This window comes from Pelobates fuscus, chromosome 6 (assembly GCF_036172605.1).
Source record: "Pelobates fuscus isolate aPelFus1 chromosome 6, aPelFus1.pri, whole genome shotgun sequence".
Taxonomy (NCBI): Eukaryota; Metazoa; Chordata; class Amphibia; order Anura; family Pelobatidae; genus Pelobates; species Pelobates fuscus.
Genome location: NC_086322.1, coordinates 118,620,223 through 118,635,538, shown reverse-complemented (window position 1 = coordinate 118,635,538; position 15,316 = coordinate 118,620,223). Strand labels below are relative to the sequence as shown.

At 44.7% G+C, this 15,316-nt stretch overlaps 1 protein-coding gene across 1 annotated transcript in view; it reads right to left on the bottom strand.

Moving 5' to 3' along the window:
- The window catches only part of LOC134614424 (probable ATP-dependent RNA helicase DDX60), a 157,556-nt gene that overhangs the window by 102,538 nt on the left and 39,702 nt on the right, over positions 1 to 15,316 (bottom strand). Inside the window, exons 14-15 of the mRNA XM_063458195.1 lie at positions 5,236 to 5,415; positions 2,166 to 2,315 (exon numbers count right to left, since the gene is read on the bottom strand). Of these exons, the coding sequence (XP_063314265.1) occupies positions 2,166 to 2,315; positions 5,236 to 5,415 (330 nt within the window). The remainder of the gene's footprint in view (positions 1 to 2,165; positions 2,316 to 5,235; positions 5,416 to 15,316) is intronic.

The window sequence follows — 15,316 nt, the reverse complement described above, 5'->3', positions numbered from 1 at the left end:
CCTTGTCCCTCTCTTCTCTCCCCCCCTCGTCCCTCTCTTCTCTCCCCCCCTCGTCCCTCTCTTCTCTCCCCCCCTTGTCCCTCTCTTCTCTCCCCCCCTTGTCCCTCTCTTCTCTCCCCCCCCTTGTCCCTCTCTTCTCTCCCCCCCCTTGTCCCTCTCTTCTCTCCCCCCCCTTGTCCCTCTCTTCTCTCCCCCCCCTTGTCCCTCTCTTCTCTCCCCCCCTTGTCCCTCTCTTCTCTCCCCCCCCCTTGTCCCTCTTCTCTCCCCCCCCCTTGTCCCTCTCTTCTCTCCCCCCCCCTTGTCCCTCTCTTCTCTCCCCCCCCTTGTCCCTCTCTTCTCTCCCCCCCCTTGTCCCTCTCTTCTCTCCCCCCCCTTGTCCCTCTCTTCTCTCCCCCCCCTTGTCCCTCTCTTCTCTCCCCCCCTTGTCCCTCTCTTCTCTCCCCCCCCTTGTCCCTCTCTTCTCTCCCCCCCCTTGTCCCTCTCTTCTCTCCACCCTCTTGTCCCTCTCTTCTCCACCCTCTTGTCCCTCTCTTCTCCACCCTCTTGTCCCTCTCTTCTCCACCCTCTTGTCCCTCTCTTCTCCACCCTCCCTTGTCACTCTCTTCTCCCCTGCGTGTCCCTCTCTTCTCCCCCCTCCATTGTCACTCTCTTCTCCCCTCCCCACTCTCATTCCCCCTCCTAACCCCGTCAATTCCACTCCGTCAATTACTTCCCCCCTCCCTCTCCATTTATTTCTCCCCCCCTCTCTCTCCATTTCCCCCCCCCCCTCCCTCTCCATTTATTTCTCCTCCCCCTCCCTCTCCATTTATTCCCCCCCTCCCTCTCCATTTATTTCCCCCCCCTCCCTCCCTCTCCATTTATTTCTCCTCCCCCTCCCTCTCCATTTATTCCCCCCCTCCCTCTCCATTTATTTCCCCCCCCCCCCTCCCTCTCCATTTATTTCTCCCCCCCTCTCTCTCCATTTCCCCCCCCCCCCTCCCTCTCCATTTATTTCTCCTCCCCCTCCCTCTCCATTTATTCCCCCCCTCCCTCTCCATTTATTTCCCCCCCTCCCTCCCTCTCCATTTATTTCTCTCCCCCCCACTCTCTCCATTTATTTCCCCCCTCCCTCCCTCTCCATTTATTTCCCCCCTCCCTCCCTCTCCATTTATTTCCCCCCTCCCTCCCTCTCCATTTATTTCCCCCCTCCCTCCCTCTCCATTTATTTCTCTCCCCTCCCTTTATTCCCCCCCCTCCCTCCCTCTCCATTTATTTCTTTCCCCCCCCCCCCTTTATTCCCCCCACCCTCCCCTACCTATGTTGTAGCGTGGCCGAGCTCTGTACTGTCCGCGGGTACAGGGAGCATTTGTTTCCTGTACCCGGCCGGACTAAAAGGAAGTGAACACTCAGTGTTCACTTCCTGTTAGTCCGTCCGGGTACAGGAGACAAATGCTCCCTGTACCGGCGGATCATACAGGGCTGGCCACGCTACAGTGAGGGAGTGACAGGAGGGAGCGCTGAGCGCTTCCCTCCTGTCAGCTCCTCTCTTCATGCTGCGCCCGGGCGGTGCGCCCTCATGGACGCACCAGCCCGGGCGAAGCTGCAGCTGCCTGAGGCTCTCTGCAGAGCGCTCGGGCGGCTGCAGCATTAGGGGGGCCGGCGCTCCTGGCGGCGCCCCTTCCTAAGGGGCGCCCTAGGCGGCTGCCTAGTCAACCTTAATGGTAGCGCCGGCCCTGTGAACACAATCATTAGCTGTGGTGATTTCAAGGCATTTAAAGGGCTATATGTAGCGTTCACTTGGTGCCACTAAATATGCTCTAGCTGACAAAGGGGAGGTCCAGACCCAGCCAAAAGCAAGCAGAGATTTAACACTGCTCTCACCAAATGTAAAAAAATGTTCCATACCATCCTAAGTGCTATAAAGCCCAACATCGTCAGGATGGAACATTCTAATGTCACAGATGGGTTAAATATAAATGTATTATCACTGTTGGAACTTTGAGATAAGATACTGGTGCACAGGTTTTTTTCTTCTTTTCCTTTGATCAGATAAATACATTTCGATTTTTGACTTTTGCAATTTTTAGTAGCATTTCTGTTAGATTAGACACTCTATAGTTCTTGTTATTGAGTACATTTCTATACAATTAAATCTTATCTAATAGAGAGTCATGTTAGATGCTTACCTTTGTAGGAGCCACATAGACTACAACACCTGTATCACTTTTCCTCAGAACTTTTTCCATACAGTAGTAAGAAGCATATGTCTTTCCTGACGATGTTGGGGCAACAATGACAGCTGATTCATTATTATCAACAACATCAAGAAGCTCTCTCTGGTCATAAAACAAAACAATTACTTGTCATTCATCTTTTTATATAGAATGTAAATAATTTATATACAACTACTGCAATAAATATGAAAAAATTGACTTGATTTTTTTTCTCCTGATGGATGTGTGTACATTACAAGTGGAAATAAATAATTACTAATACATGCTTTCTGTGATGATGCATTGTGTAGATGTGCAACATAAATGTACTTAGCAGGCACTGCATATTTTGTGATACATTACTTTGTACTTCAGTCTTACAAAGATCTAGTTTGAACTTAAAGGACAACTGACACCTCAAACTATTATTTAACATATTAACCCTTTTGGGCAAGAGAAAAAGATCTGAAAGGGTCAAGACTGGCTAGAAGACTGGATCAGAGATTCTCAAAAACAGCAAGTCTTTTGCTTAATACCTTGCAAAAGTGGTGCAAGGAAGGGCAACCAGTGAGCTGGAGTCAGACCCAAGGCTCCCTGATGCACATATGGAGCAAAAGCTAGCCCTGCTAGTGCAAGCATATGGAAAAACTATTGTAGCTCACGTTGCTGAAAACCGTAATGCTGGCCATGATAGAAAGATGTCAGAACACAGTGCAATACAGTCTGCTGTGTATGGGACTGCATAGTCGTAAACCAGTCCGAGTGCCCATGATGACTGGTGTCCATCACTGTAAGCACCGTCAATGGGGACATGAGCATCAACACTATAGTAAGAAGCAGTGGAAGGAGATTGCCTGGTCTCATAATTCACATTGTGTTTTAGATCAGGCGGATGGCCGGGTGTGTGCGTCATTTAACTGGGGAAGGAATGGCATCAAGATGCACTATGGGAAGAAGGCAGGCTAGCTGAGGCTGTGTTATGCTCTGGTCAATCTACTGTTGGGAAACCTTGGGTCCTGGTATTGAAGAAGATGTTACTTAGACACGCACCACCTAGCTGGAGATTGTTGTAGACCATGTAAATTAAAGACCAGGTATTTAACTCTTTTAAATGTTAATGCATCTGAATAAAAAGAACAGACAGGGACACGATCGCATTAGAAATACAGATTTGTATTCCTAATTATATAGTGTTCCACTCCTCCAAGAACTCATTGCTCAGTTGTACTGTGCTCCTGTTGTGTTAAGACCTTTGGTGATTACTCTGCTGTATCCTGCTATTGACCTTTGCCTGATTTATTGCTTCTGATCCTGTGCTGCCTGTCCTGATCTTTGGGCTTTCCTGACTATTCTACACCTGACCCTTCTGTACTGTGAATCTAGTCTTTCTTTCAGAGTTTTTCTGCACCGTAGGCTTAGTCTACTAAACAGCAATTCCTGACATAGGTTAAGACATGTTCGTACACACAGATACCGGTGCGCACATCGGCTCATGTGCACACACACGTCTGGTCTGAAGTCTGGAGCAGAGGAACTGGTGAGTGGTGAGGCAGGCATGCTCAAGTACGGAGCTAACGGAAGGAGTCTGCAAACCTCCCTGGCGAGGGGGGTGTTACCGAGCAACTTGATAAACTGGGATTAAACTAGTCTACTCCACAACCATAAAGCACTGCAGCAAGATGAAGTGCTTTTGGGGTGTGGTCCTTTAAATTGCCACCATCGGCAGCCAAAATTAAGCTTGCCTTTACATTGAAAAATTAGGCTCAGTGATTTAATTCCAATTATTGGGCACATAATCCTCGATAAGTGGCTTTATTGACTTTGAAATATAAAAGTAGTTAAAGGGCACTATAACCCTTTCCACTATAATATGCTCTATGGACCACTATGGAGAATGTCATACCTCTGAACTTGTAAAACCAGTTACAAAAAAAAAAGTTTTAACTCGCCTGGAATCCAGTGCTGGGCATAGCTCCCAGTACTGCTCTTCTGCGCCCCCTTCTAGGTCATTGGGGATGTGCACTTTCAGTCCTGTCACAGGATTCTCATAGAGAGGGGGTCGTGAGTGGAGGATTAAAAAAAAAAAAAAAAAAAACACAAACATACATTTTGGGCTGCCAATGTTACATATGCTGGTGGTGCACAACTAGCCCTCAGCACACAATTACGAGTATCTCAGTGTGTGCAATGTTTCAAGCTGAAACGCTGCATACACATACTACCATCATAACCACTGTAAACAACTGAAGTGGTCATGGCTTTTTCTTTTACCATTTGCACCACAATAGGCTTTTTTTTATTACTTACAGAGTTAATCATTAGAAGCAGGGCTGGCTTTTGGGGTGTGTGAGCTGTGCGGCCGCACAGGGTACCGTGGCAACAGGGGTGCCAGGTGGCCGACAGCTCGCAGTCTGTTACTCACAAACCGTCCCGAATTGGAATGCAGGAGGAGCGTGGGGGCACGACGTCGGAAGGATCCGCTCAGTGGGTGTCAGTTTTTCCCCACTCTGCTGACTCACCGACTGAAGAGCACCTGACAGCTGGATCCAGGGAGCAGCAGCCTTTAATGTAAGGGCGTGTCCTTATTGCTTTTTTTATACAACGATTGCATTTTATTGAAGTGGGCAGGGGGCTATTGATAAAGGGGGTAGGAGGCTGGTGAAGGGGCCGGGGACTGGTGATAAAAGGGGGTGCAGGCAACAGATTGTGAATGTGCCTGAAATGGTCTAGAGGGGTTTAAACAAAGTTGGCTCACACAGGGCGCCAGAACACCCAAGGCCGGCCCGGATTAGAAGGGTTAACTAATGTGCTTCAGATTTGTATGTGGTTTTATTTTCAACATATGGCCCCATTTACCAGGTTCAGCTGCTTGAATCTCAGCTGGAATCAAATTAAATGTAAAAAAAAAAAAAAAAAAACCACAAACATAGTTGATACTTATTGACTTATGTTTGCCAATAGAATTAAACTAAGCAATAGTTAGAATTCTACATTAAAACAAGTAGTTAGTGTTTTTTCATTTCCATTTATTCGCAACCATTACCTGCCATGTATCTGGTATAAAATGTTGCACCCTTGGGTCGGGATCAGTCCTTTCATCTCTTAATAAGTATGGACCCATGTACTGCATTTGAAATCTAGATGAGCCAACCCCAACTGCATATTTAGTCTCTTTCTTCTCAACTTGAACTTTGGATACCTTCTCATCTACAAGGGTGGTTGCCTGTAAAATAATTAGAATGTAGTACAAAAACATTACAATAGTATAGATTTAGGCATCACCAAAATAAAGATGTTGAACTGCACTCATTCCCAAGTAGTATGTATCCGGGTGCAACCAGGCCAGTCCCAGTAACCAGGAACCAGACATTTGATTAAAAAAAAAAAAAAAAAAAAAAAAAAATTTAAAAAAAGACGGTCCAGGCACTCCAAGATACAAAAAAATGGCAAATGTATTGAACCCACTGAGTTTTCTATTTTTTCTAGTATAGATTTATTGAGAATTGAGAATTTAAAAAAAAAATGTAATCATAGGTAGTTAAAGGACTCTATGAAGTAAAAGTATAAGGTATATGTCAAATCCTGGACCTTAAAGGTGAATGAGCTGCACCAGTTCTTTTGTTACTGTAAAGGGATTATTAAAATGATCATATAAGATGCATTTGTAAATGTAAAGCAGCATAAAGGATTGAAAATACCTCAATTAAACCAGTTGTCAAAAAGCATATAGTATGATGACAGGGTCAGATGCAAGAATATCAAGATAAGCAGGGCCGGGGAATCAATACCCCTAGAAGAACTATCCCACTTTATCAGACACCTAGCGGCGCCAGTGCTGCCAAGACAGGCCAAAACCTTCTCATTTGAAGTAGTCTACAGGATCTCTAAATCCCCACAAGCCCCTAATGCAGCTCCACAGGACCTCATATTGCGATGCCAAACGATGACTGACAAACTGGGAATGCATTAAAAGGAAAAACACCCTTTGAATTTGTAACATGCCAACTCATTTTTTCAGGACTTCAGCAGGGCTACACTTCTGTGGTGCAAAAATATGCAATCGTTAACCAAACCACTACAAGCAGCAGGAATCGCTTGCAGATGGGCGACGGAGGGACAACCCTACAAGGCCACCGATCCAAACGAAGGCCCAGCACTGCTGGCAGCATTGGGACTCCCTCAACAACATGAGGACGCTATGCTAACGCCTAACCCTCAACCACAGACCGCAAGCACTACAGCTAGCTCCAGACCCAGGAAGAAGAGAGGAGCCACGGCCTGAACTTTCAGTGACAGCTATCATAGTTCACCACAATAATCTGTTGTGGCACTTTATTCATCAACTCCATTTAAACCTGTTTAAGTTACATGTATATGTTACTTTAGTTGATGTCTTAACTAGGCCTTGCGACCCACTCAAGCTACTAATCGACTAGACTTCCACTTCTACTAACAGGCTATACTTCACAACCTACCCTAGCCCAGTTTAATGTACGCATCACTCTAGCACACCATAAATAGCGATATCCGCTAATCCAAACTCCATAACATCTACTGTCCAGAGACCGGGCTACTGCACATGACCCTCCAATGACACACGGTACTATGTCCATATACAGACTAGACTTACAAAAAAACTCAATATAGCACATACTCTCCACTAATCCTGAAGGTCAAGGAACACCTGGACACCACATCCAGGCCTCTATAATTCACTGACCACAAGATTTACAGACAGTGGTGCCGTCAATTCCACACAGACGAGAGGACCACACTCTCCTTATTAAGGTAGTAGTAAATTTATAATTAACCGATTGCAGATCATGTTATGCCCACTACATGCATTCAAGTACAAAGATATTGGAATTTTACGAAAGTGAACTTAAGTGATTTATTTGCATTAACCATATTTATTACAAATAGTCTTTCCATCAAATATTGCCATAAGCTCTAGTTTGTAGCGATTTGCTGATATTAAGAGGCTCCATCTAATGTGAGTATGTTTGTTCTCCTCACCTAAAGCTTCACTTATTCAGATAGCCTCTTTCCACAAGTTCCACTTTGTAAATCCAGGGTCATGCTGGTTAGGAAGAACAGTATACTCCACTCAAAGTCATCACTGGGGAGGGAGGGAGGGCACATTTCTCCTCTTTTGGATGCTGGGGAGGGAGGAATAAACTATCTGCTCTCTGCGGTACATAGTGCCGTTGGGGAGATATACCAACAGTCTCCTCTCCCTGTAGCACACATGGCCCCTGGGGAGGGAGACTGGCTGTCCCTACTCCCGATAGCTTCTGTCCATCCTGGAAAACACTGCAAAAAAGACCAACTGTCTCCTCTCCCTGTAACACACCGTGGCGCTGAGGAGTGAGACCGGCCATCTCCACTCCCTGTAACGTGCACTGCCGCTGGGGAGTGAGTCTGACTCTCTCCAATCCCTGAAACACTGCCGCTGGGGAGGGAGGACGATACTCTCCTCTCCCTGAAATGCACACTGCTTCTGGGAGTGAGACTGACTGTCTCCCCTCCTTGGAAAACACTGCTGCTGGGGAGAGGTACCGACTATCTTCTCTCCCTGGAGTGCACACTGCTGCTGTGGAGTGAGACTGGCTGTCTCAACTCCCAGTAACATGCACTGCTGCTGAGGAGGGAGGACAATCCTCTCCCCTCCCTGGTTTGCCAAGTTCATGAGCGCCATCACTACGGATATCAGTGGCGTTATCTGGCGAAACAGAAATGAGATCCCACTCAAGGTCAGATCCGGCGATCTCCCTAAGGCCCAAGCTATCTTCCCACTCATCTCGGATGCACCAGAAGTGAGAACTGTCTGGGTCTCCGAACACCATACCAGCCTCAAAAACCTCCCACAAGAGACAAGGGCTATCATAGTCCTTTCCATTGATGCATTTGGGATTGACTAGCTGCAGGTAGATGTGTGCCGCATGGCCCAGTATGCTTCATCCAGCCACACTTCCGTCATAACTGTTCTCCCTGGAATGGTGTCGGCAGCTCCAGTTGTTCCCATTAGCGCTGGTCGGGTGGGACGCCCTACAGAAGGGTCGAATTGGAACCAGGGAATCTGGAGCGCTTCTGCTCCAGTTGCTGTGACTTGACTGAGTTCTTCCTTGAAGTTCTCCTTCCTGGAACGTTAATAAATAAATAAATAAATAAATGAATAAATAAAAAAAACGACAGTTCTGGGAGTACAACTGACTGAGTTATACTCTGCAAGCCCCACCCAGGTGTCTGTGTATGGGATATAGAGTCAAGGCCGTAAGTTTATTATCTCCCAGATACAGAGAGGCAAACCTAAAAGTACCCCAAAACATAGTTAAAACAGACAGGAACCCCACATGTCCTATATCCCCAAACAGCCCTGACAGGAGCGCTCAAGTTGTCCAAGTAGTACTCCAATCCATGCAGTGTAGGGGACTCGCCACCAAGGTAAATTTCTGACCGGCCACACGTGTCTTTTGCCCAAAATGGTTCCAGAGCAAAATATTGTTTGGCCGATCAACTTTTGGGGCTCCTGCAGACAAATACAGGGTTCTCCTCCTGGCACTCAGGGAGTGATTGTTCCGCACACCTTCCCTCCAAAAAGCGCTCTCCTGGCAGGTCTGCAAGGGGGTACATAGAGGTCGTGGCAAAGTGACGCTGAAAACCATTTGTGCGTATGAATGACCACCAGGAAACAGGTGTTAGGGTGAGTTTGGGAGAGGGAAGATACCGAACCAGGGATAAGCCTCTTAGTGAGGCTTGGCAGGCCAACTCCCGAATGGGTTCTCCAGACCATAGTTGTTGGAAAAGAGGCCAGCTTCCACACTTCTCCAGGAGTTTGAACGTTTGCTACACCATCATTGTGGCAGGGAGTTCAACTCTATGGGGTTCAAGACATATAGGTAGTGACATGTGAGGCCCTGACTATTTGGTCGAGAGCGGCTGTACAGCAAAGTGCTATAGTTTGGGCTGTGTGTCACGGTTTGCACCGTGACATCCAGACGTGGTCGCCCCAGAAGTTCCCAACAGCGGATTTTAACTGTGGTCCATCTGTGTCCTGGTCTAGCCTCTGGGCCACACTTCAGTTCTTGTTTCTGCTTAATGTTTATCCTTGCATCTAGTACTGGGGGCTGGATTTTACCTGTGGCTGCTCCTGTCAATTTCAGCCCACCTGAAGCAGATGACTAATTAGCCAGGTCTAAGACACTGTCTCTCCATGAGGGCAGTGTCATTTCATTGACTCTGGTTCACATTTTTGGTTCCCGTTTCAGCGTAGTGCATCCAGATTGTGTGTTCTCCAGTTTTGTTCCAGGCTCCCGACGTTGGCTCTTCTCAGTATTCTCTGACCTCTGGCTTCCCCTAACTTCAGCTTTCTACAACTACTCTTCTGCTTGTCCTTGCCTGTATTGCAACTTCTTACCTGGTACCTTTGGCTGTGTTTATTTGCAAGGGGGAGCGTACATCTCTGCATACCGGATTCCACATCAGGCAAGATCCCTGACACTGGAGGTAAAACCTCTGTAAATGAAGTTGGGAGTTTGCCTTGTGGGTCCCTTATCTAAATAGCACAAGAAGTGGAAACTCTGCCCTTGGGCAACTAAGGGCACCCTAGACCTGGAAAACTGATCTTGTGACACAGCCTGTGTCCACATGCGTGAGAGGATGGCTATGTTTTCAGCGAAGGGTAGGATGAATTAATAATTTGTGTAGTGACTGAGCTGAATAAGTGCCTGACCTTTGAGATAAAATAAGATCAAAATCTGGTGACAAGTTCTCTGGCCATGTGTGAGAAGAATAATGCCCAAAACTAACTGTAGTGACGTGTCGGCTGAACTGAATAGCGATGTGTGTAGATACACCTATGTAACAGTAAGTCATGACCTATATTCTGAACTAAGAAACAATCATTCCTATAGGAAAGCCCTAATAGGATAACCAACATACTTAACCAAACTTCATATCTTCACACCTGCAGTGCTTTTTGTGTAGCTAGGTCCTCTATAGAGACCAGCACTTTGTAACTGCACAGTGCAACATAAAACAAGTAATGCATCTGATAATATTCCTCTGGTGAAATGCCAAAGTGTCCAGTGAAACAGATACTAAAATGGCTTAACTAGCTTAAGGTAACCAAATAATGCACAACCAAAGAGGAGAAAACAGTAAAAGGAGGCCTATTGAAAGAGAAGGAAACCAATATGACGCACATACACGGCATAGCCCTTTCCACTGGTAGAGCTTTTAACAAACCACTCCTATGGCTGTACAAATTGGACAAACAGCATAATAAAGTACACCAAGAGTGTGTGGTAGCACCTGTCAGGATTACTAGTTGGTCCAGTACGCAGAACTGTATCATACCTAGGACTTAAGGTAACGTCTTAGCGGGCCTTTGAATGGCCGGACTTAACGTACCAGAGAATAGTCAGAATACTTGCCGAGGTCAGGGACACAGAATGAGACAACGATGCGGAAGAGCCAAAAGTCAGGGTACCAAAATACAGGGATGTCAAAACGAAGCCAAAGTCAATAACCAGAATTAAGTGCTCAGGAACACGCTCGGAAAACCACGACAGAGCAAGGAGTAAAAGGAAAAAAGGAGCCTCCTTCAGATCCAATTGGCCGTCCATGGCCTTTGACCCCCAGAACGTGCGTGCGCATCCTTTATGTGACTTCACACGTACGTCGACGTCATCAGTAGCATGGGTGGACGTGGGGTTACATATTGGTGTGGATCCGCAGCGGCCGGCGTCCACCAAGATGTCGCAGGAGTCATATATTGCTGCATGACCGCTGAACAGCACTTCTGCATTTATCAGGAAGGCAACTACTGCGAATACCACAAGATGAGGCTGAACATGTTACAGCACCTCCGTATAGACTGTCCCATGGAACTTTCAATGAAAAACTGTATTTAAAAAATATATATATTTAAACATAGGACACTAATCACTCAGTTACCTACATTATACAATCGAGAATGTATCCTTCGGTATAGTGATTGCAGCATCAAGATATGATTTATGTCTTGCATTGTTATTTTTCTAAATACTTTTCTTTTGTCCAACTACTTTCCATAAAAAAAAAATAAATAAAAAAAAAAAAATTATTAAGTAAAGAGGTTCCAAAAAACAATCAAAAACATTTAGACTGTCCCATGGGAACTGCCACATAAGTGTACAATAAAGCAGAACATAGGGTGGGCAGTGAAAGGAAGCATACATCTGCAACGAAACATAGGTTTGTGAGGCAAAACATGTAAAAATCACTCATGGGGAACAGTAAAGTAGCTTGGAATTCTAGTGTAACCCTGCATTGGGTATATGAAAGAAACAATATGCTAGGCATACCATGAAACTAAGCCTAGAGTGAATAGAGAAATCAAGAAAAATGACTTCTAACTACCGAATACAGTGTGACCTATAGTGAGCAATGTCAAGAACATGCAGTGAGAATATAGAAGACAACAAGGCAAGCAAATAGGTATGGTGACTTTGCAAAACAAAGAATTGGATGACCAAGTAAGATACTGCATACAGGAAAATACATAGGGTGACTAAACAAACTTATACCAATGGAGGCACCATTGAATATTTATGTGATATACAATATAGCAGAATATGAAGTAGATTATAACCTTATTTATTCCTCAAAGAACAAGATTGTTTTATTATTCAACAATCGTCAAATATCACACTGTGCATGGTTTAGGATTTGTAAGAGCATTCCAAGAAGAACGGACACTGTTCTAAAAGCAATGGGTGGCCATACTCCTTATTTGGTACTTGGTATTATTTATACTAAACTACAGTAGCCTTAATTATTATAACTGTAGGATGCAGCGAATGATGTAGCAATAGCCAATGTATGGAGACATAGCAATATCAACATAGAGCATAGCAGTGACATACTTACGTCAATTAACGTAGCAAAACCAATCATATAGTGACACTAATATACCAAGCATGCATGGCACAGCAATACCAAAACACAGGGAAAAAAAAAAAAAAAAAAAAAAACACAAAGTGACATCACAGCATGCACACGACTGACATTTACTTATTAACCCCTTAAGGACCAAACTTCTGGAATAAAAGGGAATTATGACGTGTCACACACGTCATGTGTCCTTAAGGGGTTAAAGTAAACCCTGTAACTTAATAGAACGTGCAGAACAGAATCTGCAAATATAAAGTAATTTAGTGAACAAGCAGGGCTGTTAAAAAAATAGATATATATAGAGCCACTAGATAGCTTTAGCACATGGAATGTAGAGCACTCCTACAGTAAAGCATGTATGGGAAAACTGCCACAACCCCTCCACCTATTAGTATATTATCTTGTTTCACCACTTGTCTGAGTCCACCCCTCCCGCAGGTCCAATGAAGAGCCTCAAGAATAGCTAATAAGAATTGTGGCTGTAGGCTGGCCCTCCAAGATTTGTTGTATCCCCTGGCCCTCAAAATACAGAGTGGCATAACACAATGACCACAATTGTAGAGTGGTCTAATGCAGAACTGAGTACACTGGAAACAGATTTAGATTTTTAAAAGAAAGCATTTTGATTCTGGATATTTATTGTTATGCTGGAGAGATTAATAGTAGGATGACAGAGGGAAGAGCAATTCTACAGTAAAGTGTGAGCACAGTGGAATATATTAGAGCTATATAAATGATAATAGCGTGCAGATAATATGTTATATAGGGACAGAAACAAGTAATGTACTAAACTACACAAAAACGTAACTAAAATATAGCATATGAAAAACTAGTTAATATGCAGGCGAATACTGTACAAGCCACGGTACTCCATCCCTCCAAGAAGGGCAGTGGTCACATGATCAGAAAGGGGGCAATGTATGTTATGTAAAGCAATTCTATGCTAGGTCTGTATAAGCCACTATGGATGCAGTGTTGCACGGATAGAAAAAAAACAAAAAACAAGATAGTTTGGTTTTGTGAGTGTGTGTAACCCCTTAGTGACCAGGCCACTTTTCAATTTTATTACAGTTAATTACCAGAGCTCTTTTTAAATTTCTGCAGTGGTTGTGTTTAGATGTAATTTGCCTCTTAAACATTTACTGTACCCATACATAATATATACACAGTTTTTCTCGCTATTAAATGTTTATTCTAAGGATACCATTATTTTCATCATATCATAATTTACAAAAAAAAATAAAAAACACAGCTGGCCATCATGCACCCATGTCCCAGTTGGAACATTTCTGAAGCCGGCCAATGTAATTTACCGTCAAACCGTATGGTTTTTGAAAAGTAGACACCCTCGGGCATTTCACACACACACACACACACACACACACACCTTTTTGACTGATTTAGGAGAGTCCGTTGTTGGTTATTGCAGGAAAAACACCCCAGGTTGTTTTCTGAAAGGCCTCCTTAGGACACCCATGCATAGGGTAAATGTAACAAAACCCCCAAAAAATACAAAAAAAGAAAAATGAATGGTAAATGTTAAAAAATAAACTAAAAATGGACCAGCGTTCGTTTGAAGCACTCTCCAATGCAGAGTCCAGGCTTTCCAGGGCAATCAGGACAGTGATATACACTCTTTTCTCTACGCCCTCTTAGAACAGACCCTGCTTTGCCGCAGTAGGGGGAATTTTAAAAATAAAATGTGTAGCCCCAACTCTGCGCTCTCCCATCACCGCCCAGGGAGCAGGTGCATCACGGTACAAAATCCCCGAAATGATCTGGAGCTGAAACTGTAAAAATCTCAGTTGCGTCCCGGGGTTTGCTTTTTTGAACAACAAAAAGGTTGCAAAATGCATTAGGTAGATTGCAACCTTTTTGTACCAGGCCCTTGTCTTTTGTATACCGTATATACTCGAGTATAAGCCGACCCGAATATAAGCCGAGGCCCCTAATTTTACCCCAAAAAACTGGGAAAACTTATTGACTCGAGTATAAGACTAGGGTGAGAAATGCAGCAGCTACTGGTAAATTTCTAAATAAAATTAGATCCTAAAAAAATTATATTAATTTAATATTTATTTACAGCGCGTGGTGTATGAGTGCAGCGTGTGTGTATGAGTGCAGCGTGTGTGTATGAGTGCAGCGTGTGTGTATGAGTGCAGCGTGTGTGTATGAGTGCAGCGTGTGTGTATGAGTGCAGCGTGTGTGTATGAGTGCAGCGTGTGTGTATGAGTGCAGCGTGTGTGTATGAGTGCAGCGTGTGTGTATGAGTGCAGCGTGTGTGTATGAGTGCAGCGTGTGTGTATGAGTGCAGCGTGTGTGTATGAGTGCAGCGTGTGTGTATGAGTGCAGCGTGTGTGTATGAGTGCAGCGTGTGTGTATGAGTGCAGCGTGTGTGTATGAGTGCAGCGTGTGTGTATGAGTGCAGCGTGTGTGTATGAGTGCAGCGTGTGTGTGTGTGTAGCGTGTGTGTGTAGCGTGTGTGTGTGTAGCGTGTGTGTGTAGCGTGTGTGTGTGTAGCGTGTGTGTGTGTGTGTGTAGCGTGTGTGTGTAGCGTGTGTGTGTGTGTAGCGTGTGTGTGGCAGAGCCTTGGTGGGGGGTGGGCAATTTTTTAATTTTTTAATATTATTTTTTATCATTATTTATTATTTTATTTATTTAATTTAATTATTATTATTGTATTATTATTTATTATTTAATTATTATAATTTTTTTATTATTACTAATTATTTTTTTTCGTCCCCCCTCCCTGCTTGATACATGGCAGGGAGGGGGGCTCTCCTTCCCTGGTGGTCCAGCATTGGCAGTTCAGTGGGGGGGAGAGGGGGGCTGGCAGAGCTGTAACTTACCTGTCAGCTCTCTCCTCCTCCGCGCCGTCCGTGCAGCTCCCTCTGTCAGCTCCCAGTGTAAGTCTCGCGAGAGCCGCAGCTCTCTCGAGATTTACACTGGGAGCTGACCGAGGTGCTGAACTGACGGCGCGGAGGAGGAAAGAGCTGACAGGAGCTGCAGGACAGGTAAGTAACGCTCTCTGCAGCCCCCACAGCCCCAGTCTGTATTATGGCAATGCAAATTGCCATAATACATTGCAGGAAAAATAAGGTGCGCTATGACTTTAAATAACTTAATAGTGTACAGTACAATAATACTCAATATTATTGTTAAAAGTGCATGTGCAATGTGCAACACGT